Source organism: Rhineura floridana, chromosome 6 (genome assembly GCF_030035675.1).
Source record: "Rhineura floridana isolate rRhiFlo1 chromosome 6, rRhiFlo1.hap2, whole genome shotgun sequence".
NCBI lineage: Eukaryota > Metazoa > Chordata > Lepidosauria > Squamata > Rhineuridae > Rhineura > Rhineura floridana.
In genome coordinates this window covers 79,665,062-79,692,039 of record NC_084485.1, presented here as the reverse complement: position 1 = coordinate 79,692,039, position 26,978 = coordinate 79,665,062, and the positions used below count along the sequence as shown (strand labels likewise).

Here is a 26,978-nt window from a genome sequence, read left to right as displayed (position 1 = left end):
GCAGGAAGGTGATCAGTTCAGAGGGCTGAGCAGCAGATCTTGAGACCGGATTCCAGAGCCTTGGCTGGATCAATGTGTAGAACAACGTGCCGGTATTGGGTAATTCTTCAACACTTCTAACCATTGCCCGGCCCTCGGGAAGCGCTTGCTGGCAAGCCCTATTACAACAGGGCAAACCCCAACCCCCAATCGGCCTCTGAACCCGGCGAGCGAGCTTTTCTATGGTACGATCACGCCGACTAACTCCTCCCCAGCTTGTAGTCAGCACCACTCTGCCAATCACCGGCAGTAGAGTGCTCGGGGCGGTCCCCTTTAACTGGGGTGACTCCAAAGCGGGTCTCCAAGAGGAAGAAGTAGTAGTGGATCAGCTCTCAGGGCCGTGCTAATTCATTTTCGTTGGCCTGGCTGGTAAGTCCGGCCGCTTACAGGGAGGATGGTGAGGGTTTCGAGGCAGCTTCGGGAGGTAGCTCTGACCCCCTTGGCGGTGTACTGGCCGGGTCCAAGCGGTCTTTTCTTCCTTCCTTCCCAGCCACGCCCTGTTCTCTGCTTAATCGGGCCGCGGCTTTTCTCGTTCCCCTCCCAGTTGGGACTGGAGAGAGCCGCACCCGGCGGCCCTTTTTTCTGCACTTTCACTGAGCCGACGGGGAAAGTTGCTTCCTCTCTCCTTCGCCTGCCTGCTAGCTCGCTCACGGCGCCTGACACAGGCCGCGGAGGGTTTCTCGACCACTTGACAGAAGCAGCTCGCGGGCCTCAAGAGGCGGGAGCCTCGCTTGTTTGACCCCGAGGTCGGCAGGGAAGTTCTTCCTTTGCCAGAGACAGCGCCTGTCTTCGCGGTGTAGCCAGGGCTCTGTGGCCGCGTAGTTTGGGGAAAAAACGGGAGGGAAAGCCGTCTTCCTAGGAGTGGCCGAAACTGGTCCGAAACTGGTAAGAGAAACGGGGAGCTGACTAGAGCGAGGGATGTAGCGGTATGGTTTGAAGAGATTCCGGGCTAGCCCTTATAAAAGATAGGTGGTTGTGGTGGGGGCCTAAAGGTTTGAGTGAGGGTGTGTGTAGTCAATCAGGGTTATAGATGACACACACACACACACACACACACGGACTCTTATTCCTCTAAAGGTAGTCTGACAGGCAGAAATTCAGCAGGTGAGGCTTTTCTCAGTAGAGAGATGAAGTAATGGGTAAAATATGAAGTCTCATTTCCCCTTCTCTGTCATGTAGCTGTTAATATCACAGGAACTGTAGTAGAGGAGGAAAGTGGCAACCCAAGAAATGTGGGATTTGAGTCTTCTGGTAGTGAGTGCTGGAGGTGAGTTTAGCAAATAGCATCTGACCCCTCTCTCTCCCCCCCCCCTTAGCCTTTCAAGTTACCTTTTCTTAGGAAATTTGTTTCCGGAGATGATGGGGCTAGTTCTACCTGCAAGGGAGGAGTTAAGCTGCTTCTGGAAGAGAAACTAGTTGAATCACAAATCTATACCTACCATCACAAATCTATACCTACCATCACAAATCTATGCCTACCAATGGTGATCCAGTTGCATAAACTCCTTTTATATAGTTGGCTATATAAATTGGAGGTGGGAATAACAGTAAGGTGTAGGTAGCAGGGGAAGGGCTTTAGTTTAGTGGTAGAGCATTTGCCTTGCATGCAGAAGATCCCAGGTTCAATCCCTGACATCTCCAGATAGGGCTGGGAGAGACCCCTGCCTGAAATCCTGGAGAGCTGCTGCGAGTCAGTGTAGACAATACTGAGCTAGATGGACTAATGCTCTGACTTTGTATAAAGCAGCTTTTCTGTGTTCCAGTACATAGCCCTCACTCAGGGGAGGAAGGGAAATGATGAGCAGAACTTGTAAGCATGCCCTGCTCTGTCCCTCTTCTTCCCTGCGTAGTTTTCTTGTTACCCTAGAAGACTTCCACCCAAACCTCTATTCCCAAGGACTAGGTGTAATGTGTTAAAGAGACCTGTGTTTTTGTTTGTAATTGAGAAAAAAATGAAATGATGATGATGAACTCTTTAAAAACTGTGCTTTTAATTAGTTGGCAGGAAATCAAAGAAGTCACTCCACAGACACACAGAGTGTAATATCATCCAGCAGTTTGGTGCCTTTGGATGCCATCTTGGGAGCTGATCATCCGATGAAATCAGTGTTTAAAAATATTTTGAAATAATAGATGCCAGCATCAACCTTCTAGGAAACTTGGTATCTGTGCTTTTTAACATGCATTCTGAGGTGTTCATCATCATAGCTTTTTTTTTCATTCACTTTATTTTTAGGCATTCTAGCTCTTATTACCATTTTATACCTTAAACTTCCTGGTGTCCTGTAACACCTGAGAACCTGAGCCTAAACTAGATATCTCTCAAAACAAAACATCTAGTGGAGGCTTCTTATTAGCAGAGGAATAGTGGGCGGCATAATCCTGTCTCTGGTGGTTCTTTTTCTGCTCAAACTTGGGCCCTGTATTTGCAGAATAGGAATATTGGAGATGAGAGGACTGGTGATTGTGTGCATGAGGGGGGGGGCTAGAAGGTTAAGCATCCTAGATCATTGTCTGGGGGCAAGGACTATATGTGTTCTTCCATAGGAACATAGGAAATTGTCTGTAGTCAGACCATTGGTCCATGTAGTTCAGTATTTCTACAATGATTGGCGGCAGGTCTTTGGAGTTTCAGGCAGGGGTGGCTATCAGTCCTACCTGGAGATGCCAGGGATTGGGCCTGGGACTTTTTGCTTGCAAAACATGTCCTCTGCTGCTGAGCCAAGGTCCTTCTCCTTGTTGCATCTGCAGGGGAGGGCTGAAGGCTTCTTCACTAGCTTTCAAGCAGCTGGAGGAATTAAAAAGAACCAAACAGATGCTTTTGGATTAAAAAAAATGAGAAAGATGCATGTGACTACATGTATAATCTAATTGGTGATCTAGTTAGGAGAATTGTATGGAGCTTTCCTAATCTGCTTAAATATGCAAACCTTGCTCGTTTGAAGTTGTATGTCAGAAGCAGGTGTTGCAATTTGGTATCTTAAAATATTTTGTCCTAGTATACACTGCAAAAATAAAATCACTGCCTGATGTTGGAGACCCTGTATGCTGTTTGGAGAAGAAAGCTGTTGTCATTAGGTTTGTTTCTGGCTCTACAGGTTCATTATGCTGCCACAGCATTGGCAACTTTGCTGCCCGAGGCTCCTTCTGGGAAAAAGGGCGGGATAAAAGTTTTAATAATAATAATATTAATAAAAATAATAACAACAACTTCCAGGCAACCTTACATTGAGTCTAGGCGCAGTCAAATCTTGTATATTCAGAATAGGAACCATATAAAGTTAGAATTACTATACAGATATTAATTATTTATTTATGTAAAACATTTTTATCCTGCATTTTAGCCAAAAAAAGGCTCCCAGGCTAGTAGTTTAGACATGTTAGTGACAAGACAATCCCTGCCCTCAGGATTACAGTTTCAAAGACATTGGGAGGCAGGAGAACAAAATCAAACCTAGGCACTGTTTCTTAGTTACAGAATTCTTGTAATGATCAGTGGAATTGAAAGATTTCAAGGAGAGGCAATATGTTTTATGTTGTTCTGCTCCCAACACTTGTTACTGTCTGTCCCAATATCTTGTCAAGCAAATTTAAAATATAATTAGAACAACTCCCTGATAATAACTGCACCAGCCCTGTTAGGAATAATATATTCAAATCTAATTGCAGTAATTTAAGTCCTACCATTGACTTTATTCACTAATAGGCAAAAAACCCTTGTGGTTTAAGAATGTACCTACAGCCAACATAAATTTCTATCAAATTTTTAAAAGCAGGGAAAGTGGGCAGCTATAGTGAATGTACCAGGGGAGCAGGAGACCTGAGCTCCTGTCTGAGATATTATACTGCCCTACGAATTTGTCAAAATGCAAACACCATTTGGGTTGGTCTTTCACAGGCCAATCCACTTCCTGTATAACTTGGAAGAATTTGGTAACGTGCCTCTGAGCATATGGTAAGTAGTGGCAACACCTGCAATCAGCCCAAATAATAGAAAGAAGACATGTGGTGTGCTGATCTTGTTTTAGCAGGGAGGAAGCAACAATCTTAAGACAGTTGATATAGTTTAGATAGTCACTTTAATTATGTTTGATTTACTTTGCAATTTTAGTGATGTTTGCTATAGTAAATTATTTTCTTTTGCTTCTATTTCTGTGAATGTATGAAGTACAGCAACACTTTGCCTAATTTACGCTACAAAACCCCAAAACCTGGAGAATTATGTCACTGACTATTCTGCAGAATAGTCTCCAGTGGACATGAGGAATGTCTCAGTTTGCCCAAGATAAAACAGTAGGAGGTGAAATATATTCTAGCAAATTTCTAGGTGTGCTCTATGGTTTTAATTGACCATGCCCACCTTTCCTTAAATGCAATGGTTTAAGCACAACAGGCTGAACAGGCCAAGTTTGTTTTTTCCAACAGATAGATTCATTGCTTAAGTAGCAACATGTTGTAATCACTCTAATCTTACATTGAACTGCAGTTTCAGATTCAACTGTTAATGCACTCGAAATAGAATATAACTTCCAGTTTGAAATACAAAAGGATGTCTTCACCATCATATGACATTGACCAACAAAAAAGGCTTTGAAATTAATAAAAATAAATTTGGCACAGATTTCTAGGATGAATAATGAGAGAAATATAATTTTCTAGGTTAGATTCTCTGTAGAAGCAATAGTAACAGAAGAAAGAAGCAAAGAAGAACACACAAAAAATGCAGTTCTCCATCTTTGGAGATGCAGTCCTGATTCCAGGTTTTGCCACCACTGACCATATGGCTCAGAGGCACATGTTACCAAATTCTTCCAAGCTACACAGGAAGTGGATTGGACTGTGAAAGACCAACCCAAATTGCGTTTGCATTTTGACAAATTTGTAGGGCTTTCCAATATCTCAGAGAGGAGGTCAGGTCTCCTGCTCCCCTGGTGCATTCACTATAGCTGACCACTTTCCCTGCTTTGATAGAAATATCTGTTGGCTATAGGTACATTCTTAAACTGTAAGGGTTTTTTGCCTCTTGATGAATTTCTCTGCTTTTTAATCCAGGAGTAAGAATGGGATCCTGTGCAAGTTTGCGAAGAATGGATTGATCATTTCCATTACTTACTGAGTTCGATAGGATTTGCTTCTCTGCAATCATGCTTAGCATAGCTGAAACTGACTACGGGGGAGGGAGGAGGGGGAAAGGAGGAGGAAGGCCAGAGGAGAGGAGGGGAAATAAGAGTGGGAGGGAGGAGGGGGAAAGGAGGAGGAAGGCCAGAGGAGAGGAGGGGAAATAAGAGTGGGGGGGAGGAGAAGGGCCGGTTTGATCATTTTCATGCTTTTATGAGTTCAGTGGGATTTACTCCTGTACAATCATGCTTACATTAGGTGAACTTGTCCATGGGGGAAGAGGAGGAGGGGGAGCGCTGGAGTGGCTAGGGAAGGAGGGGAAAGGGAGAGGCTGGTCTGATCATTTGCATGCTTATTGAGTTCAGTGGGATTTACTCCTGTATAATCATGCCTGGGATAGCTGAAACTGACCACAGGGAAGAAGGAGGTGGGAAAGAGGAAGATGGGAGAGGGGGAGGGGAGAGGAAGGGGGGAATGGGGATGGGAAGGAAGAAGGGGAGGGGAGGGGAGGGAGGAGGAAAGGGCAGGTTTGATCATATGCATGTTTTTGAGTTCAGTGGGATTTACTCCTGTACAATCATGCTTAGGATAGGTGAATCTGACCTGGGGAGGGAAAAGGAGAAAGAATAGGAGTAGGTGGGGAGGGGGAGGAGGAGATTGGGTGGGTGGACAGGCACTTGGCAGAGAAAGCCACTTTCCTTTCCAAAAGGAAAACATTGTTAACAGGATCGTTAACGGGGCCACCACCTACTTCTCTCTTTTCATGAATGCCCTGTGTGCTGGGCATGCAGGACGCTGCCATCAACCAAGATGGCAGCAGAGACTTCTCTAAGGGGCTGGTACCCCTGTTGCCATCTTTGTTGATGGCACTCATGCAGGCTACGCTGCATGCCATCAATCTGCCTGTCATCAATCAAGATGGCTTTATGTGCATCAGCCCCTTAGAGAAGCCTTTGCTGCCATCCTGGTTGATGGCAGCTGCATGCAGTGCACAGGGCATTCACAGAAAAGGAGGAGAGGTAAGTGGAGCGGGCGGGTGCTGCGGGCCCGCACAGTCTGTAGGGGGGCTAGGAGCTCCGTCTCTGCGATCTGCGGCAGGGTCGGGAGAGCTACCCCCACAGCCTAAGGAAGGGCCCTTCAGGGGCCCCTCTGGGCTACAGGGGGCCTCAGCCAGGGCCCAACCTGACCACCATTTGGCACCGGCCCTGACCAGAAAGAGGGGCTGGCTGTTAAACCACACTGGAGTTCTCAGCACCCTTCACATATTACCCTGCCCAGAATTCTTCGGGGGGATGTCATGACTGTTTAAATTGGAGTAAATGGTGTGGGTGTGGCCCCCTGATTAGCCAAGCCAAACAGCTGTTAGTCAGCCTTTTAGAATGCTGACAGTTGGTTCTTACTGAGCATGGTTGTGCTATCATGGACGTCAATGTTAATTTTCTTAAATTAATTAAAACTCAGCTGTATATTTTTTTAACTTTTAAACTGCAGAAGATGAAAGTCAGAGTATGAGGCAAGGTAGTAAGGATTACAGGTACTCTGTGAACATGGCTGATTTTTAATTAATTTCAACAATTTATGAGACCAGTGACAGAAAAAAAGTCCAACGGGTCTCTAGTTTTTTCTCTTGTTTACACTTTGAACTCTAGATTCTCTCTAAGCATTTATGTATTGCCATGAAAACTTAGAGGGTGGTTAAGCAAGCGTTTCTGAGTTCAGGACTGTAAGTTTTGTAAGATATTGTTTTGAAATGAGCTTTTAGGAAGCAGCAGAATGGCATGGGGGTATTTTCAATTTAACATGGCAGAATGTGAAAAATCCATGCTGGCTATAGTATATAGCCATTCTTCTGGCTGTATAATGACTTGCTTATACTTTCAAATGCAACACTGCACAATAGACGTGTTATCCTTGTTGGGTTGTTAGACTTTCTGCCACTTACCCTGAGTCACAATGGAACACTCTTGTCAGCTAGCCATTTCCTTACCTAGTTAGGCTGGTTTAGTCTTGCATTTGGAGTTAGTTTTAAGACTGCTGTGAAGATTATAAGATGTGTATGGGTTTTCTCTGCATGCCCCTAGCAGCTTCTCCCAAATGTGGAGATTCTTTCCTGATTGGCTTTCTACCTAGCCTGTGTGCTATGTTCTGGGTGAGTGTATGGAATGTGCGTGTGGGAGAGGCTGCTGTTGCTGGCACATTGCTATGCTGGACCAACACCTCACAGGTCACAGAAGTGGGACTGGGATTCTGTGTGGAGACCAAAGGTTACATCTCGAGACCAAAATCACACTTTTTAACTACATTAATTATCACTTGGGAATCTTTCCCTGATTCACCTAATGCCTGCTGAAAACCTTTCTGTTCCACCAGACTTATGCAGACAGTTAAGATGTCTTTTTGCAATAGTTGACCTTTGTTTTTATTGTATTTTAATTTTTATGGTGTTTTTTTAAACTTCTTGTAAACTGTTTTTAATGAAATAGAGGTATACAAATATATTTATAAATAAATAAATTATTTCTTTGCCTAATAAATTGAGGTTGTGCGCACGCCAAAGGCCATGTTATTTCCTGAGCCATAAATCTGGGACTCTCTGACCTAATGGTCTGGGCGATGAGAGGCTGTTCTCCAGGGCCAGACCTAGGGGCAGGTGACCATCTGGAGAGCTGGGCATAGGGGATACCAGACTCAGGTGGTGCCAGTCATAAATTATCTATTTAATTATCCACTTACCAGCTGAAACAAACAGTGCACAGTTTATATGGCATGCATAAGTACAGATTTACAGATTTTAGTATCTTGTTTGGGAATAATCATTTCTGTAAAGTGAGCATAAGAGATTAAATGAGGTACATATGCAAAATGTATTCAAAAGTTTGGACAGATGGAGGGAAGTTGCCAAAGATGCTTCTGTGGTGTCTTTTGGTCTAAAGGCAGTCTTGCTGCTGCCCTTGTCTCCACTGATATCTAGAAGAAACATTACATGATTGGGCACAGTAGGAAGCAGGGCTGGAAAAATATTTTGGATCTCTAGGTGCTAGTAGCAAATTTCTTGGTGACTGGGATTTTTCCCCTTCTCCATTCTGCTAACAAGTGGCCTATAGGTCTGGTTATCAGGAGCATGTATTCGCATCAAGCACTCATGGATGATTCATGTGACTAGACCATCCCATCAGAGGTTGTCCTTGAGTCATGGACCTACAGTCTTGGAGTTGTAACATGACTGTGACTTTGTTCGTGTGCATTACATCCACCTGCTTACGGTATCCTAGCTAGTCCTCTAGTCTAACTGCCTAGCTAGTTAGGTGGCAGTCATTGTCTTTCCACTGCATAACACAGACAGCAAACCTGTAGCCCTCCGGAAGTTGCTGGAATTCCAGCTCCCATCAGCCCCAGCCAGCATAGCTGATTTCCATAGGTGATGGAAGTTGCAATCCAACAACATCTGGAGGGCCACAGGTTTCCCATCCCTGCCATATGTGTACTGAGGAAGGGGGTATGCTTTGTGGCCTTTGTCTGTTCTCTTCCTTTAAGTGCAACATTATTGATCAGAGGCTTATGTACAGCTTGGCTGTCAGGATTGTAAGAGATTGAACTGCTCAGCAGCAGCTAATTGCTCTGAAACAACTTTGCCTTGGGGCAGGCAAGATCCTTGTCTAGGCCAAGCCTGGATTCTCACTTGGGAAATACATGTGACTTTACTTACTGACACGGTGGCTGCCATATCAGAGTGGAGAGCTGGTAGAGGCAGCTATCTAGCACTCTTGAGGTGAAAGCGACCTTGCTTGACTTCTTGCAGTACAGCTAATGGCACTTATTCCTGTTTGTGCTTGGAAATTTCCCGATAATTGCTGCAAAGAAAAACTTTGCTTTAAGTGTGATCTTGCAACCTTTCACCGAGTTGGAGAAGGCAGAAGTGTAGTAGCCTATCCCTAAAAGGCTGTGAATACTAGCCAGAATTATAATGGGCAGGCTGGGGAGGAAAGGTTATGCCTGAAAATGATGAAGGGGATACATGGTGTGGCAAAATGGTGCCCTATGTTGGAAGGAATTTTTGATTTATTTAGTAAACATTTAGGCTTTTTTCAGTACAATATTCCCATGGGGGATGTCTTATGTTTTAGGTCAGGTTTGCTGCCTGAGCCTTGGGGGTGTAGAGTTGAATATCTTTCTTCAGAGAAATACGATGAGAGTTGTATGAGAAACTGGAGTCTGGAAAGGCTTTCTTCAGCTTTATGTGGGACATGCATTTCTGTCTCCTTTGCAAATAAATTTGTGGACTTTCTGAGTGTCTCTGCCCAGATGCCAGAATTAAGAGCCAGATGGCCCTTGCGGAGATGTATATAGTGGGAAGCTAAGGCTTGCTAAGAAGCAGTGACAAATTAGATTGCATAGTGGCATGAAGCTAGAATAGAAAACTGGACCACATTTTGTTCCTCCCTTGAAACTTCAGGCCTTCGAAATGGGCTCTCTGCAGATCTCTTTTTGGCCTGGTATACTAGCATTGTTAGCCCTGTCCCTTACTGTAAGCCTTGGGCCTTTTGAAGTTTACTGTGGTTGTCAGGACCTTTTGTGGCCCCTTTCTACATCCTATTTGGATTTTTAAGACAGTTCTGTCTTATCACAGCCTGCAACGCATTGGTGAACCAGGTGAGATCTAAGGGCTTATTCTAAGAGATGCCTTGCTATGGAACAGAGTTACCAGCCTTCTGGATATATGCTGGGCTTTTTCAATAAAGGTTGTGTGTGTAGTGACCAAAATGATGCTTAGGATATAGAGAGATGACTTGGGTTTTGATACATCCCTGTGTCAGCATTGCTTTTCCAGGGCTGCCTTTTCTCTATTGCTCTGGATGTTCTGTGCAGCCCCTTGGCAGGCCAGTCCTAGGAGCATTCTGATCCCCTCCCCCGTCACTATGCATCAATATGCTATTGAGAGATTCCTCCCTGCTCCCTTGTGGGTGGCAGTACCAGGCACAACACTTCTATGCAAGCCACTCTTGTGGGTGCTGGGCTTTGTGTTGTTGGCGTTGGAATGTCTGTGGGTTGGAGAAGCAGCAGAGCTAGGGGCCTGAAAGGACACATCAGGGTGTTGCCAGGACCCTGTTTGCAGAGGTGGGTGGAGCTGAAAGCCAGATATGACAGTTTGCAGCAGTACAAGTAGAGACACAAATAGACTCAATCCCAATATGTATGTCTAGCTAATTTCTGTGGATGCCCATTGGGAAGCACATGGTGGATGTTTTCCTGTTTAATCCCTTGTACATGTTGGGGGAAGGATGATTCCCATTCTCTTCGATGCTGCCCTGACCCTTGCTCTTTGATTGCTATGTTGACATCATGTCACTTGGTTTGGGTTTGTTGTGAACCTCAATTTTATTGAGCAGGAAGAATATCTCAGTTGAAACACTTTTCTCCCTCAGGCCAAGGTTGGGGTTCAATTTGCACACCCCTCACAGTAACCTGCCAGAATGTAGCTGGGGAAGATTCCTACTCATGCTGTCCTTCCAGTCTGACCTGATAGCTTTGTTATATATTGGACAGAAGAAGTGGATGGTTCCTGGGCAATACAACATGGTCTTGTGTATGGGAGTAGGCTTTTGAGATCTTTGCAGCCCTCCTGTCCAGTTCCCAATTTACTCACTTTACTGTACACTGTTCGCTGTCTGGCTGTAAAGCACAGTTGCTCCATAGGCTATAATAGGGCTGGGCTGCTGTGTGGGAGAGTGCTGAGCTGAATTCCCTCCTGCTCCCAAACAGGTTGAGCAGGTTAGGCCAATATAGGATGGAGCAAGAAAAGCAACTCCTGTTGCATCTCTGTTCAGTGCTGATTTGGCAAGATGGTAGCCTTCTGTATACCTGCTGTGTGAAAAGGACTATGCTTAGGCCCTTACAGGCTTGGGACTTACCCTTTGATTAGACAGGCTCATGTGATCATCAAGGAATAGGAGAACCTAGCTATTTTAGTTCATTATTGAGCAGTGGCCATTTCATCAGGCTACAGGAGAGGAAGAGAGACGATATTACGGGTCTCGTCATTGGCTCTGCCGAGAGACCAGCAACTTCTGGCTCCTCCACCCTCGAGACCTTTCCATTCTAACTGGTCATTATAAGAAATAATGCTTGAATTTCCCTCCTTCTCCCTCCCAATCCCTTTTCCTTTTGTGTTATGTCTTTTTTGGATTGTAAGCCTGAGGGCAGGGTCTTTCTTACCATTGGCATGCATAAACCGCTCTGGGAACCTTTTTTGACTGAAGAGAGGAATGCTTTAAATAAAGTTTGGAATGCCCACATACTATGCCTGGATAATCGTTGTGACCTTCTGTCTTTGGGAAACTTGATGCTGAGAGGAGTGCTGAGAAGAAAGCTTAGATTGCTTAGATGAGAGTAGTCTTCTACCACAGTCAGACCCTTTTTCTCTGTAAATTTTGTCCTTCTCATAGAGGTGCTTGTGTCGAGTTGTAACCCTGTAGATGATGCTAAAGGATAATGCATTCAGAAATGGCCCTCAGTGCCTCTCCAAAGCCTTAACTTTCAGCACTTTGCAGCTAGAGCATCTTCTCAGCTATCATGTTGGAGATAAGAGAAAGCGACCCATGGTCTGCTTACCATAATTCTTCTACCTGTGCTACAGTTATGGGACTGTTCAGCCTCTTGATTGATTTCCTAATTTGCGGGGTGGGGTGGAGGAAGAGTAGAATCTGTTGCTTGTTGCTACCAGCATCTTGGCATGCTGGGGTGTCTCTCCCACTTTCTTTCTGCTCTTTCACAGCTTCTGCAAAGAACAATGGGTCAGCTCCCTAAGAATGTTGCTCCCCTTAATTCCCTTTGTATGCTTGTTGTCTGGTGTCTTATGGTGCACATTGGTACTATTTCCCCTTTCCACCACCGCAGCCAAGTTCTGGGGCTTAGCCTTGGTAAGGCTAGTCAGCTTTTAAAAAATTAGTAGTTTCACTTGGCACAGAGCCATCCATCTTTCAGGAAATGATTAGGGATTTTTTCTTATTCTATTGATCCTGTTTCTGAGGTAGGGCTCCTAAATATCTTTCTGGACTTCAAACAGCACTTGCTTCCCTACTCCTGTTCCCCCCCCTTTTGTTGGTGTAGCATTGAAGAATTTAAAACTTCAACCATAGCTCCTTGAGTGTCTGTGAGTGTATCTGGGAAACTATAAAAATGTGGCTATCTTTTCAAAGATTGACTCTAGATTTGATTATTCAGGCTAAATTACTATCCTTTTATTTTTGACTAAGTAAAAATGATCCTCTTTCAAATATGGCTCTTATTAGTTGGCTGCTGTCCTTTCTGGGTTAACCAGTTTCCTTTATTCTGCTTGTAAGCTTGACTTATTCATGAAGCAATCCTATTGGAGGCAGGAGATCCATGATGAAGCACCTAACTATGACCAGGTTGAAGGAGGGGGAGCTCTTAATTTCTCAACTTTTTTCTCTCCCCCACTGACTCTAATGGGAGATGCTGGTGTAGTTCTGGGCCCATATCAGGAGAACAGAAAGGCCTGACCCTACTACTGCTGGAATGGCACCAGAGCTTTCCACCACTGCACTGGTAAGGGACCTTCCCTCTCCTCCTGCTGACTCCCTTGGCAGTGGAGAGGGAGAACCAGAACATCCTATGGCCTCTCAGCCACCCTCCCAGGGATTGCTCCCTTATAAGTGATGTGCATTATTTTGTATACTCACATTTTTATTAATGTAAACACTTCATAAAATAGTTTTTAAAATGACAATGAAATGTAAGGCTTGATTAAATAGCAAGATTCAAAGACAAGTATTCCCTTTCCTTTCATTGTCTGAAGAAAAAAGTTATTTAATGAAAACTTGGAAATTCAGGATATACATTTAATAAATTAATAATAATAAATAATTCTCCTGTTTGGGCAAGAGTGAATGTGAAGTTTCTACTGGAAGCCTTTAAAAATCTCTAGGTCTTGTTCTTCGATAACCCTGGGTGGGGTTTTTTTGCTTAATTAGTTAATATAAATTGTTCTAAAGACCTTTTAACTCTCTAATTTGTAGTCCCTTGCATGGTGCAGGCAACTATATGCCACAGACTGCTGCCCTTGGCAAGAGCCTTATTTATTTCATACAATCAGTTCTGCTGCCTTCAGCATTTTAGAGCTTTGGTTGCTGGAACAGTAAACTTCCTTGCTGTCCTTGAATCTCCTCTAGACTTTAGGGGAGGCAAGTTTTATGTGTGCATGCATGTTGGTGTACCTGAGTTGATGTAAGCAATGTGGGTTTTGCTGAGGCTACTCAATTGACCATGGAGATAGCCTGTAACCATCTTGAGATGCAGGAACCAAGCAACTTTTTGTGGCCAGAAGCAAGAGGATATTCTATGAATTGGCACAATCAGTCAATTCCTCAAAATCTATTAAAAGCTGGGTTAGCAGGGCTTTTATATGAGAACTGGCCTCTACTTTATCCCACTTCACCTTTGGGTACAGTGGGCATCCCGTATTGCTTTCCTGAACTATGATTTCAGGGAGGGTTGTCCTGCCCTTTGTCGGTGGATGCTGACTCTTCAGCTGTCCACCACATCAGTAATGGCTTCTTAGACCAAACATGCAAATTTGGTCTTCTGGTTTTGCAACTCTGCCTAACAGTCATTTAATCCAGCGTACAGTACCAATCAATACCATCACTACTCCACTTTGGAAAATCAGGATGGTCACAATGAGACCGTCATAATCTGAAATACACTATTTGCTTGACTAGATGAGCCAAACAGTGACTCCCACCAACTGTGTTCTCTTGCAGAGGCAAATTAAAAGGAGATCATGGATGACAGAAATACTAAAACCAAGAGAGAGATGGGAGAGACAAGGATCACATGCTTAAAATGTATTCTAAAATAACTAGCATTGCAAAGAGAACATCTGTTGAGGAATGAGATCATGGGGTGCAAGGTATTGCCATTCACAGCCACATTCTCTCACATACATCCTTTACCTAAAGCAGAGATTAACAATTACAAAAACAGCAATTAATGAAAAATAGCAAAGGCTTGATAGCTAAATCATTACAAATTATTAAAAACACAACGCATGCTTCGATAAATACAGTCACTTCCAATGCTTAAAATAGTAGAACTATCTTCTTAGATCAAACTAAAATAACAATCTGGATCAACCACCAAATGTGGAGAACCAGCATCTTTGTGAACTTCAAAACATAATGCAGGTGTGGTCCTTCCAAAAATATCAAAGATAAGTTCAGCTCAAATGGTGTACTGGGAGTTCATACTGCTGCAAAAAGTAATATGGTCTTTAATACTGTTGGAATTAGATCCTGGTTCCTTGGAACAGGTAAACCTTGGCATATAATCTATTGCAGTCTGGTAGTTTGTAACCAAACTGTCCACAAATATCTTGACCTGATTATTATTAACTGTTCAAAAGAGGAAGACAGAAAACTGTTCTTTGCATAAAGCTGACAAAGTGTTGAGTTAGTTGCTAACATCAGGGAATGTCTTCATCTAGGCCAAGCCTGTGGCATCTCACTTTCAAGTGGGCCGTTACTGGCATCTGGATCACTGACATTCATCTTACATCTTTCTTACATAGCAACAGTATTGATTTCACCATCTCTTGAAAAGAGAAGGTAACTGTGGAATAAGCAGAGTGAGGATGTCCTATCTTATCCTCACCCTGTAGCAAACAAAATAAAATCAAAACAATCTTTATCTACAACATCCCTTAATACTGAAAAGATGAGTGACTGTCCTTCAAGTTACACCTCAGGCAGTGAAGCCCTGTGTTTGACATGCATGCATGGACTTTAGTCTGAAGGGAAAAAGAAGGTCAGGTGGTTTCACCCTCCACTCTTTTGCTACCTTCACCAGTACACAAGAGAAACATTTAATGTTGCAGGCATCTTGGTCTTCTTTCTTGTACAGAGCAACTGGAACAAATTTCTGTTTTGGAAGCAAAGTAACCTTAATTTCCAAAGTAAATTCAGGTCTGTGGTAGACAATGCTGTACCTGGAGGCTCTGCACTTTGAGTTTCTCCTGGATCAAAAGGGTATTTACAAGCAAAATTTCTTTCCTTCATGTTCAAAGCTGTAGATTTTAAAGTAACACCAAGTTCTTTGTTTGCAATAGCAGCTTCTACTTGCAATGAATTTATCTGGCCACTAGAGGGTGTGGCATCAAGTTTAGGCAACAAAGTGCCTTTCACGGAAATGGGTACATCATGAAGCAATCCTAAAACTTCTAAGTGAGGGCTAGCTCCACGTATTCCTCTTTGGCTAGCAGATTCAGAAGTAGTTTATATACACTCTTTGAGAGAACTTGGGGCAGTTATCTTTAGCTTCTAAATGCAAACAACCTTTTTCCTTTACCACAATGCATTTCTCAAGAACAGAAGTTGTTACCATATTTGCACATTTAGGATTCACTGTTTTCTCTTCTACTTTAGGATTTTTTGTGGTTGCACTGAGATGCATGATAACCTAAGGAAATATTTTCTTGCAGTTCTTAAGTTGCCACCCCCTATGGCTTCAGATTTTGCCTGAAGTATCTTTGTTTTCTGCTGGATGGGTTTTTCTGAAGAAACTAAACCTGGGCTCATGCAAGCATGAAAAGCTTTTGTATCTACCAGAAGTTTGGCTACTGTTCCTGGTTTGCCAATGGTGACCTCAACATTTGGACTTCCATATATAAAGTTTCAATTTATTCACTATTTGGGGAGGAGCAGAGGAAACCTGGCACCCTTATAGGGCTGCTCTGGTGTCTCTCAAAACTTATATCTGTTCTGGGGTTCTGTTGTTACAGGAGCCACAGGCTGGTTGTATGTCTGTCCTTCACATGACTTTAACTACTCCAGGCAGCGGTTAAAACATAAGTGGGATGATTATAATTGTTCATATCCTGAATCATAGAGCACAATTCATTCTAGAGATAGAGGCAAAATGGGTCAGAATTGGTCCTGTCTGGGGGACCTTGACTCTATTTCCTGGAGTCTGACTCCTCTCATTTCCTGCTGTGGGCCCTTGGTGACTCTTCCTGTTTCCTAGCTGGGAAATTCTATAACTGGCACAGGGTTGGGGTCTTGATTCTGTCTTTGAATTACTGAAGAGTGTTGGCCAGTGTTAGCATATGTTACAGACTCTACTGGCTCCAGGTAAGACTCTCTACTCATGGGGACCCTTGTTATTGCTCCTGTGCCTCTGAGCAACTCTGAGATCTGCTTGATCCCACGAGATGGCTCATTACAATCTGTGTTGGCCAAGTCTATCCTGCCCAGTGCTATCTTTTTGTTGTTATGTGCCTTCAAATCGGTTTCGACTTACGGCGACCCTATGAATCAGCGACCTCAAATAGCATCTATTATAAACTACCCTGTTCAGATCTTGTAAATTAGTCTGAGCATTAAATCCTGTGTACAGGGATTCCATAAATTCTGCTACATCATAATCCAGAAAAGTGACTCCAGCTACTGCCACATACTGCACAATTCCAGCTAGAATAGCTAGTAACTTTTCCTACCAGCATAGGCCTCAGGGAGCCCTCCTGGAACTTATTTATTTATTATTTGATTTATATCCCACCTTCCTCCCAGCAGCAGTCCAGGGCAGCAAACAAAAGCACTAAAAACACTTTAAAACATCATAAAAACAGACCTTAAAATACATTAAAACAAAACAACTTTAAAAACTTTAAAAAAAAAAAAGCTTTGAAGAATCTTTTTTAAAAAGGTTAAAGACATATTGTGTTTAAAAAAAAAAGTTTAAAAACATTAAAAGCAATTCCAACACAGACTGGGATAGAAAAGGCTTGTTGAAAGAGGAAACTTGTTTTTCCAAATAAAGCGCTGTAGTGGGATGGTGCCTAGGGATCAAACTTTTAGGCACAGAATTCATCCATTCCTGACCACTGGTTCTCTGAAGCTGTGCCATGCCAATGCCAGATTCTAACAGAGAGGCATCAGCTGGGGATGTACTTGCATGTGCAACTTGTGTGAGGTCAATCCCATCTGAAGTTGGGTACTTCTGCCATGCCTTGGCCATCCAGGCTATTGCATTGTCCCTGTTCAGAGGACCTAGCTGCTCTGCAACTGCCTTTACTTGATTGAGAGTCCATTTGCTAGTCTCCACAATGGCTTCCCTAGTTCTCCCTGTGGCTGAGGTCCGTTCCACAATTCTATCTACAACAGGAGCTAAAGGGCTGCTGTTCTAGCCGCTCTGGGTTACTTGGATACAAAGCATCCTGGGGCAGCTTAGATTTTACAAATGGGGGTTCAAACTCGTATTCCTCAAAATCCTCAATGCGCACAGCAGCGATGACACCTTGGTGCACATTCAGTTGCTTTTTAGTTTCCTAATCCCAGCTTCACATTTATCATGGCTAACTGCAGCTTTAGCCATTCTGTTTTGGTCTGTCAGAACATGTGCAGCCTTGCTGTAACTGTGTTTGCAAAGTTTCCAATTGCTTTTCTGCTTTTTCTGCAAGGACCTTGCATCTATCTTTCTTCCTGGGCATCTTGTAAGAGAGTTACTAACTTAAACTTTTCTGCTACAAACTTGTATTTGTTTCTCAAGCTCCGTAGATAATGCTTTGTTTTTCTACTCTAATTCACACATGCTCTCACATTTCTTCGTGTGAAATGGAACTCTTCATACAAATCTTCTTTCATGTCCAGACACGCATACCACAAAGCCCACGCCAAGGGCATTGCACCTTTTTGCTAATTCACTTGAAAGCCTTCTTTTGAAAACATGTTCCCATATTCTCTGCTTGGGACACCATTGTGACTATTCGGGTTCCTTTTCTCACAAACTGGGTTTGCTGCCTTTACCAGCACAAACCTGTATTCAGTAAAAGTTCCCCTTCACTTAGACCTGTTTAAAAACACACAAGACTTCCAGTCTTTCTCACACACAAAGTGGGCTACGTCAGCTTTTCCTCACTGGGTACCAAAGCTAACGCTGTTAGATCGCTAAACTACACTGGCACATAACTAGGAAGGCTCTCATTCTCTCTCATCCCCCCACCCCCGGTTAGATTTTCAACGCTAGACATGCAGTGTTTCACTTGAGGGCTTTGGCTCTGTAACTCAAAATACTGCTTTCCCTACTCCAGGGGCAATTTTTTATTTATTTATTTATTTATTATTAAATTTATTAGTCGCCCATCTGGCTGGATATCCAGCCACTCTGGGCGACGTACAAGGTAAAAACAGTACATAAACAATTAAATATTTAAAACAGTAAGAACTTAACCCTCCCCAAAAGCCTGCCTGAAAAGCCAGGTCTTCAGGGTCCGGCGGAAGCTCATCATAGAATTTAAACTCAAAAGGGCTCTTGCGGCTGGCCAGCAAGAGAGGGAGTGTTGTGCCCAGGGGTCCCACTTCTTTGGGGACAACCGATTGCCAGAAGGGGGGCAAGCTACAAAAGTGTCCAACTGGAGGTAGGGAGAAAATTAGGAAACCACACACTACTTGGATCAGCATCCAAGTCCAGGAGTTACAGCCCAATGAGTGCCCCAGGTCCCTGTCCCAGAATAGCTTACTAAAGCCCCAGTACAGTTTGGATTGGACCTCAGAACATCCAGAGGGAAGGGCAGACACAACACTGTGGGGATGGCCTGCACGAGGATTTCACAAAGCCCCAAAATCTGTAAATTCTGCTCTCTTTGGTTTACACTAACAATTTCAAGGCAGCACTACTTCTCTAAATAACCATTTCTAGCAGATCCAACACATTTCCAGCAAGGCATTCGGTACTTTCCCCAATTCCCTCCATTTATGCAATGTGTCAGCACACCAAGACAGAAATGAAAAACATTCACAACCACTGGTGCAAATCTTGCCAAGACTATGCTAACATGGCCATGCAAAAACACTAACATGTGTCTGCCCACATTACTCCACCAGAACTGTTAGAAAGACATGTCTGTAGACACGTGTTTCACATTCACACATTCTACAAGTCTTGTGAATTAGAATCTTTAGACATTGGCAGTCGTACGTTTTATTTTGTACGTTGCCCAGAGCGGCTAGATAACCAGCCAGATGGGCGACTAATAAATTTAATAATAAAATAAATAAATAATAAACAGTGCTTCTTGGCAGATTTACCCAGTAACTTATACCCACACAGATCTTAAACATGGGGATATTTATTGAGCATATACACACAGAATCAAAATATACACATTTAACACTTCAATGGGGAATAACTCAGTAACAGTACATGTCTATTGACATGAATGGAGATAGCTCAGTAACAATATGCGTGAGGGAATTAGCAAAATAAACTTAATCGTAACTAAATTCACACACACACACACAGGGAGAGAGAGGGAGGGAGAGGGGAGCAAGGACAAAAGGCATAAAAGGAGATGGGGAGATTGAGTTCAGCACAACTGGGGAAGACACACTAGCTTGCCCTTTTCTCTCTCTCTGGGCTCACTTTATAGACTAGGCCTCAGTCATGCACAGCTGGGCAGGGAGGACCAGAATATGGTTTCTGAAACACAGTCAAAGATAGAGGGAGCAGATGTGGAGGCTATAATTTGCAGGAAAAGGATCTCCAGGAGACAGAATAGACAGCAAGATATACCTTTCCCAGCCCTGGTGGGCAATCTGGAAGTAGAACTGGAGCATGTTGAAATTCCTGGATCAGCCAGGGTAATAGCAAATGCAGCAGGAAGGCCCTGAAGTGGCTTCTTGGATCTCTGCTTTGGTTACAAAGGTCCAGAGCAAAGCAGGAAAAGTAATGGAGCCCTGAAAAGAGCTTTTGAAGCAGCTTCAGCAAGCAGGGACCTCTGTTTCAGCAGACGGGTCCAGAGATAGTGAAGGAAAAGCAGGGGAAAATCAGACCCCTGGGTTCTGGCTGGCTAAGTGATTCAGCAGGTGATTTCAGGTAGAGTGATATTCAGTAAAGAACAGCAATTCAGAAGATCTCATAGTAGAACTGGGCAACCAGAGCCCAGAACTGGGCAACCAGAGCCCATGGCTCTAGGCATCCAGTTTTTATACTTTTATGGACAAAAGCCTCAAAGGAGAATGCAGAATTGATTGGATCAGGCAGGTATCCTTCCTTAATTTCCATACCTTTTATGAGTTGTATGGTCAGGGTAATGGGCTTCACCTTCTAGCTAGCTTGACAAGATTTGAACAATGGGCTCCTCTCCTGACAGCCAAACCTTTACAATTGCTTTTGAGATTGCATTGATTGGATTGCCAAAGGCCATGTCCTGTGCGTGTGACTGGCAACATCCTTTCGATTAGAGGTCTTGAGCAGCCTCTTTGCAAAGTGAACCAAACTGAAACCATTTTTAAAATCATATAGGCCATATTAGGGTGGAGTGTCTCTCAGGTTTATAGGCTTGTAGCTAGTCTGCCAACACCTTGCTGGTGAATGAACATTTTGACAAGGGTGTTTTCTTCTCCTTTGGTCGAAGTTGAGTAATCTGCTGCTCAGCCAAGTGCTAGTTGTTCCTGCTGATCAGTTTCCACCAAGCAGAGGAAGATGTATAGTGCTGCAATTCAGACAGTGTGTGCAGAGTGTTCTTGAGGATGTTCTTGTGGCTTGCACAGGATGTGCTTACAGTGATTCTGAGCTACACCTGCAAGCTGAGGAAGAAAGTAAGCTGCTCAGAGAGCTAAATATTCTAGAATAGTATCTGTATCTGATGAAACCAGTTTCTACCTACTATGGAGGCATGCATCTTGTTGCAAATGCTTTTTAACAGTGGCTCAGATGGGCAAAGCAGCACAGAATCCCAGGAATCATGCTGCCTAGTGTTTAGGACCACTGATCTCTCCTTTTCATCTCCTTAGCTGGCTATGTGAGGAGGGGTAAGTTTGCAGTTGGGAGATTTTATGGGGAAGTGATGGGATTGCTTATTTCATCAGAATATTTCTGTATAGGGGGATAAGCAATGCTGCAGGAGCATTGTATAACTGGATTTGAGCTAAAGCATCACCTGCAAATAATCCCAGTTTTATTGGCCTGACTCGCTCTTTCTTCTTGTACAGAACAGCTGCACTACTGTTGACATGGACTCAATGGTGAAAATGTATCGAGACTTCATGAAGGGAGCAGGTGAGCTTGTCTTGCTCAGCCAGGGAAATAAGTGACCCTTTGTGGGAGGGCCAAGAGGAGAAGTAGGGAATTCTCTGGCTGCCTCGCAATTGCTACCTTCCCTCCCCCAGATGTCATAAGAACTTGAGATTCTCAGTGCCACCCAACTTATCCCACAGTAGATGTAATGGGCTGTTGATAACAAAGCAGAGGGAGTGTTGGTGGGCACCATGCATACCTCTGAACTATCCACTTCTTCCTGCAGACCCACGGATTGCCTCATATCCACTTATGGGCTCACCTTGGCCCATGACAGTCATCTTGCTGAGTTATACCTACTTTGTACTGTCATTGGGGCCACGGATCATGGCCAACCGGAAGCCTCTGAACCTCAAGAAGTTTATGATTGTCTATAACTTCTCCATGGTAGCATTGTCACTCTACTTAGTCTATGAGGTAAGCCTCTCCTACATGGGTTAGATCTAGCTACCATTGGTGGGATGCGGCCATTCCTGCATGTGGTGCCTCTTCACTGTCTGTTTCAAGGTCTCTCCTATCTTAGCATATGCAAAGCACTATGGGTGCAGCAAGACCTCTTGGGCTTTTAATAGTTAAGAGACAGGGTAAGGTACTCTTGGTACAACTTACACAGAAAATCCACCCTATCTAAAATAATTCTGCAATATAGTCTTCTGTCTCCTTGCTCTCAGGTATTCTCTGAAGTTTCCACAGTAGATGTTGAAATCATATCTAATAAACCTCCAGATCACAACTTCCCAAGCAATTAAGGTTCTGTTGCCCAACTTCTCTCAGAATTCACTTGACTGCTAATGCATATCCCAACAGTCTAGGTTAACAGCCTTGGTGGTAGATGAGTAAGATGTGAGTACAAAATCAACATCTCTCTGTGCAAGAGATAGATGCATCTTCCATGTCATGCGTATGGGGTGAGAAGCGTGTAAATTATTTTGCACTTGCCCTGAACAGTTTCTCTAGAATGTCTTGAACCTCCCCTAAAACTACAACTGAATTTGGCTAGAAGATTCACTAGGAATTTCAGAGACTTGCAAAACCTAAACTCTTCATTACACCTACTGAAAAAGAAAGGTAGCCAGTATAAAGAAGTGGGCTTTGATTTTGGTTTTTATTATTCATAATTTATATAACACCATCAATGTACATGGCACTTTACAAGGAACATCATTTATTATTATTATTATTATTATTATTATTATTATTATTATTATTATCTTTATTTATACCCCGCCATTTTTCCAAAACTGGCAAAATTTATGGCAGACTCCTACCACAAAGAGCTTACAATCTAAAACAGACAAAGGGAAACAGAAGAGAGGGAACAGGTGAGGGAAATGGTACACAGGGACCAATATGTGATTATTTAACTACTTACTTTGGCTTGGTTACAATAAGGTGTAATGTTCTTGCAGTTTTTAATGGGGATGTTAATTTCCATGAATGAACACTCTGACCTTTCTTACCAGAAATTGTACAGATGACACAGAAGTGTAGTAAGCCTTTGCTTAACAGACAGTGCACTCTCTCAGGTTTTTACGAGCTATGTTATATGTAAATATGTCAGGTGGCCAGAATAGTACTACAACAGTTGTTTCCATTATAGCTTTTTATGCTGAATGGCACATACAGATATCTTCGGAATTCTGTTATGTCTTATAAATGCACAACCCCTTTCCAGTAAAATAGTGTTTGGGTGGGGGAGTGCAACATTCTTACTGGCATTCCATTTTCTTAAATTTGACATCAAGTTGGGTTACCTGCTAAGGTAAACAGAGTAAATAAAGAATTGTATCAAGAGGTGCCTCTGCTTTATGGTACAGAATCAGTCTATTGGGCTTACATTGTAGTAGCTGGATGTATTGCCACCCCTGGGCTCCTGCTGTGAGTAAGGGCAGGATATAAATCAAATAATAAATAAATATAAGTGCATCTCTTGAATAAAACTACTTACATAAGCTGAACATGTTTAAATTATAAATGTGAAAAGGCAAATGTGTATATATAGATCAATATGCAAAATTACATCTCAGTTTGTTCCTTAAGGTTCCCCCTGTTCCCAGCCTAGTAGGGATTTTCTGGTGTGGTGGGACCTCCATCGCATCTACATCACTGTTGTGCATGGTGGCTGGGACAGGTTAGGGTAGCCTTTCGCAACTAGTGGGCCACCAGATGTTGTTGGACCACAACTCCCATCAGCCTCAGCCAGCATTGCCAATGGTCAAGAAAGATGGGAATTGTGGTCCAACAACATCTGGTGGCCCACTAGTTGGGAAATGCTGGGTTAGGGGTAGAGACAGGCAGATTGCTGTGCCAGCCTAGAGCTGGACCTGGATTGGGCCCAGTTCTGTCATCACATGATGGCAGCAGGGCTGGTTCTGGATACAATGGGTCCCGGACTGGCTCACCCTCACTCCTAAAAAGCCTAATTTGGGGGCTTTCTGCTGGCTGCTGCTGGTAGGGATTCTGCCAGCAGCCCTTCTGTCTACCCATTCCACAAGTGGAAAGGGGAACTCCATATCATCAGAGCGACACTGGGATCACTGCTGGCAATGGCCGACAGAGGTTGGCAGGACTGGGCGCAGAGACACCTCTATCCAATCAATGTATACACACACACACCTCTGCAAAGGGGCTTTGGATTGCTCTGCCAGCTTGAAAATTCCACAGGGCTTTGCTGTGATGGTTGCTCATAGTGGAAGTGCCTAGAAGGGGGGAACCAGAATGATCAAAGGGATGGAGCGACTCCCCTATGAGGAAAGGTTGCAGCATTTGGTGCTTTTTAGTTTAGAAAACAGGCAAGTTAAAGGCAACATAATAGAAGTGTATAAAATTATGCATGGCATGCAAAAAGTAGAGAGAAGTTTTTCTCCCTCTCTTGTAACACTAGAACTCAGGGACATTCAATGAAGCTGAATGCTGGAAGATCCAGAACAGACAAAAGAAAGTCGTTGTTCACGCATCACATAGCATAGAATTCACTCCCCCAAGTGGCAGCGATGGCCACCAACTTGGATGGCTTTAAAAGAAAATTAGACAAATTCATGGAGGATAATGTTGTCAATGGCTCCAGGACATGGTGGCTGTGCTTTGCCACCAGTCAGATGCAGTATGCTTCTAAAATCCAGTTGCCGGTAGCCTCAGAAGGTCCTGCTTGTGAGCTTCCCATGGGCATCTGGTTGGCTACTGTGAGAACAGGATGCTGGACTAAATGGGCCACTGGCCTGATCCAGCAGGCTGTTCTTATGTTAAGAGAGATTTGCATGGCAGAGAAGCTATATGACAGCTAGTGCAACCTTGGATTTAAGCACTACCTTGGTAGCCAAAGGTGACCCAGAGATTCTATGCAGGCAAGTGAGTGGGTTGGTAGAGGAGGGATGAGTCTTTCCATTCCTCCTCCACCAGTTCGCTTGGGTTGTGCTGGCTGCTAAGGAAGGGAAGCTCATCCCTCAGCTCTGTCCATCATCCTCCAGCCTGGTAGAAGGCAGTTGTTTTACTAGTCTGCTCATAGGCTAGTTGTGCGTTTGTATGCTGGTATAGAAGAGAAGCTTCCCATCTTCGGTGACCTTGGAGACAGCTTAAGCCTCATATCAGAGTAGTAACACTCATTTCAGGCTAGTAACTTTTGTGGGTATATTTACAGCGCTGAGCTAGTAAATGTAGTGTCATTGGGAAGGTGTATTTTATAGGGAAGAAATACCTGAATGGTGTACTATAACTTGCTTCTTCTTGCAGTTTCTTATGTCAGGCTGGTTGACTGGTTACACTTGGAGTTGTGACCCCGTGGACACATCCCAGAGTTCCATGGGCCTTCGGGTAAGCTCCCTATGTCTCTCATCCCTATAGTTTGTCTGCCTCATGTTCCCCTGTGTTGTTTTAATGTAGACACTAGCTTAAGTGCATATTGCAACTCCTGGTGGGGCTTCTCCAAGAGGAGAGATGGGAATTCAGAAGGAAGAGAAGCGGGGTGGAAAAGTGGAACGGGGCTTGGTGCTTTGACAGCCAGAATCTCTGACATCTGCTCTCTCTTGGTAGATGGTCCGTGTAGCCTGGATCTTCATCTTCTCTAAGTACATTGAACTGATTGACACAGTAAGTGAGCTGGGCCTTGTATGCTTGCTTCTCTGAGGCCTACAGTATCTTATTGGGGGCAAAGATGGGTATGACTACATCTTTCTCCTAGCCTTAACAACCCTACTGGCAGTGGTCAGACAGCTCTACTTATTCTTCTGACATGGATCACTCATAAAAATGTATGGTGTCTAACTCATTACTAAACACAAGTAGATTTTTTTGTTGGGGTAGAGTTTTTTTGTTTGTTTCTATACATTTCTGATACACACATTTGAGATTTAAGTGCTTCCTGGAGATGAATGGATTGCCACCATTTGGAGTCTCTGCCATGGTGCTTCCTCTCCTACTCTACATCCTGGAGTAGCGATAGTTAGATGACGGTGGCCTTGTAGTCATACCACTGGCCAAAGCCAAAAGCCCAACTCTCACCCTGAACTTTTGCTTCCAGGTGATCTTTATCCTAAGAAAGAAGAATGAACAGGTGACCTTCCTGCATGTATTCCACCATTCAGTGCTTCCCTGGAGCTGGTGGTGGGGTGTCAAGTTTGGCCCAGGTGAGATTTAGGGGAGAGATGTACTCTGGGATTTGATTCTGAGGAACTATGGCCTGTAATACTATGCCCACGTGTTTGGTTCTTGCACAGTCTCTAACGTGAGCACAAGCAGTGTGTGCCCATGCTATATGTACATGTAGTCTGAATTTCATGCTGTGGATACATATTCCCATTTTGCTTTGCTGTCATATCTCAGCATTTACTAAACTACATAGGGATCTCCTGTTCCTAGAAAGACTAAAATAAGCCCATACCAGAAAGGCCCAATATCATGCTCCTTATCCATAAGAGTGTAAGAAGACCATCTCCTGATTTATGATTTTGTTTGCCACAAGCAATGACCCGGCACAACACAGTAGGTAGCTGCAGAGCTCCGAATGAAGCAAGTGAGCAAAACCATGCACTGCAGAACTTCCCAGATATTTTAGCTGACTCGATCTGGAAAAAAAATCTTCCTAGTGTTGAATATGGTAATTGAGCAAAACCTGTAAGGTATTTTCCCAAAGAAAGTTGTCACTAATGTGTGGGTGACACTCAGCTGCTATCTCTTCTTACCATCTATGTCAGATGAATCCTTGCAGATGCTTGATCAGTATCTGGAACTGAAACCGGGATCCTGACAAGATGGAAGCATTATGGCTTGATGGTTTCCATGTCTAGGGAAGTAGGAAGGAAACTTGTTCCGGATGGGGTTGCACTTCCCTCTAAAACAGCCTTTCCCAACCAGTGTGCCTCCAGATGTTGGACCACAATTGCCATCTTTCCTGACCATTGGCAATGCTGGCTAAGGCTGATGGGAGTTGTGGTCCAACAACATCTGGAGGCACACTGGTTGGGAAAGGCTGCTCTAAAAGATCAGGTGTGTAGCCTGAGGCTACTTCTCCATTCCATTCCATGTCACTGAAGTCGCTTGGGTCTCTGGTAGCAGAATACCCTTTTCCATTTCTGGCTAGATCACCAGTTATAGTTGTTCTTGGACAAGGACAGCCTGGTAACTGTTCTTCACACTCTTCTAAGCTCCTGTTATTAATTATTGTAATTTGCTCAATATGGAGCTGCCCTTGAAAACCAGTGGAGGGGGGGATTTGCAAAACAGAACATTTTCCAGTA

At 43.7% G+C, this 26,978-nt stretch overlaps 1 protein-coding gene across 2 annotated transcripts in view; it reads left to right on the top strand.

Annotated features, from left to right (window-relative positions):
* Window positions 1-287: 287 nt before the first annotated feature.
* Window positions 288-26,978, top strand: part of ELOVL1 (ELOVL fatty acid elongase 1) — a 29,360-nt gene continuing 2,669 nt past the window's right edge. Inside the window, exons 1-6 of one of the 2 annotated variants that reach the window (XM_061632651.1) lie at window positions 288-408; window positions 21,162-21,228; window positions 21,473-21,663; window positions 24,976-25,056; window positions 25,276-25,332; window positions 25,763-25,868. In XM_061632651.1, coding sequence (XP_061488635.1) covers window positions 21,183-21,228; window positions 21,473-21,663; window positions 24,976-25,056; window positions 25,276-25,332; window positions 25,763-25,868 — 481 coding nt within the window. In that variant the 5' untranslated portion in view covers window positions 288-408; window positions 21,162-21,182. Of the gene's footprint in view, window positions 409-554; window positions 925-21,161; window positions 21,229-21,472; window positions 21,664-24,975; window positions 25,057-25,275; window positions 25,333-25,762; window positions 25,869-26,978 lie in introns of those variants that run through there. The other variant, XM_061632652.1, reaches the window with a different exon arrangement.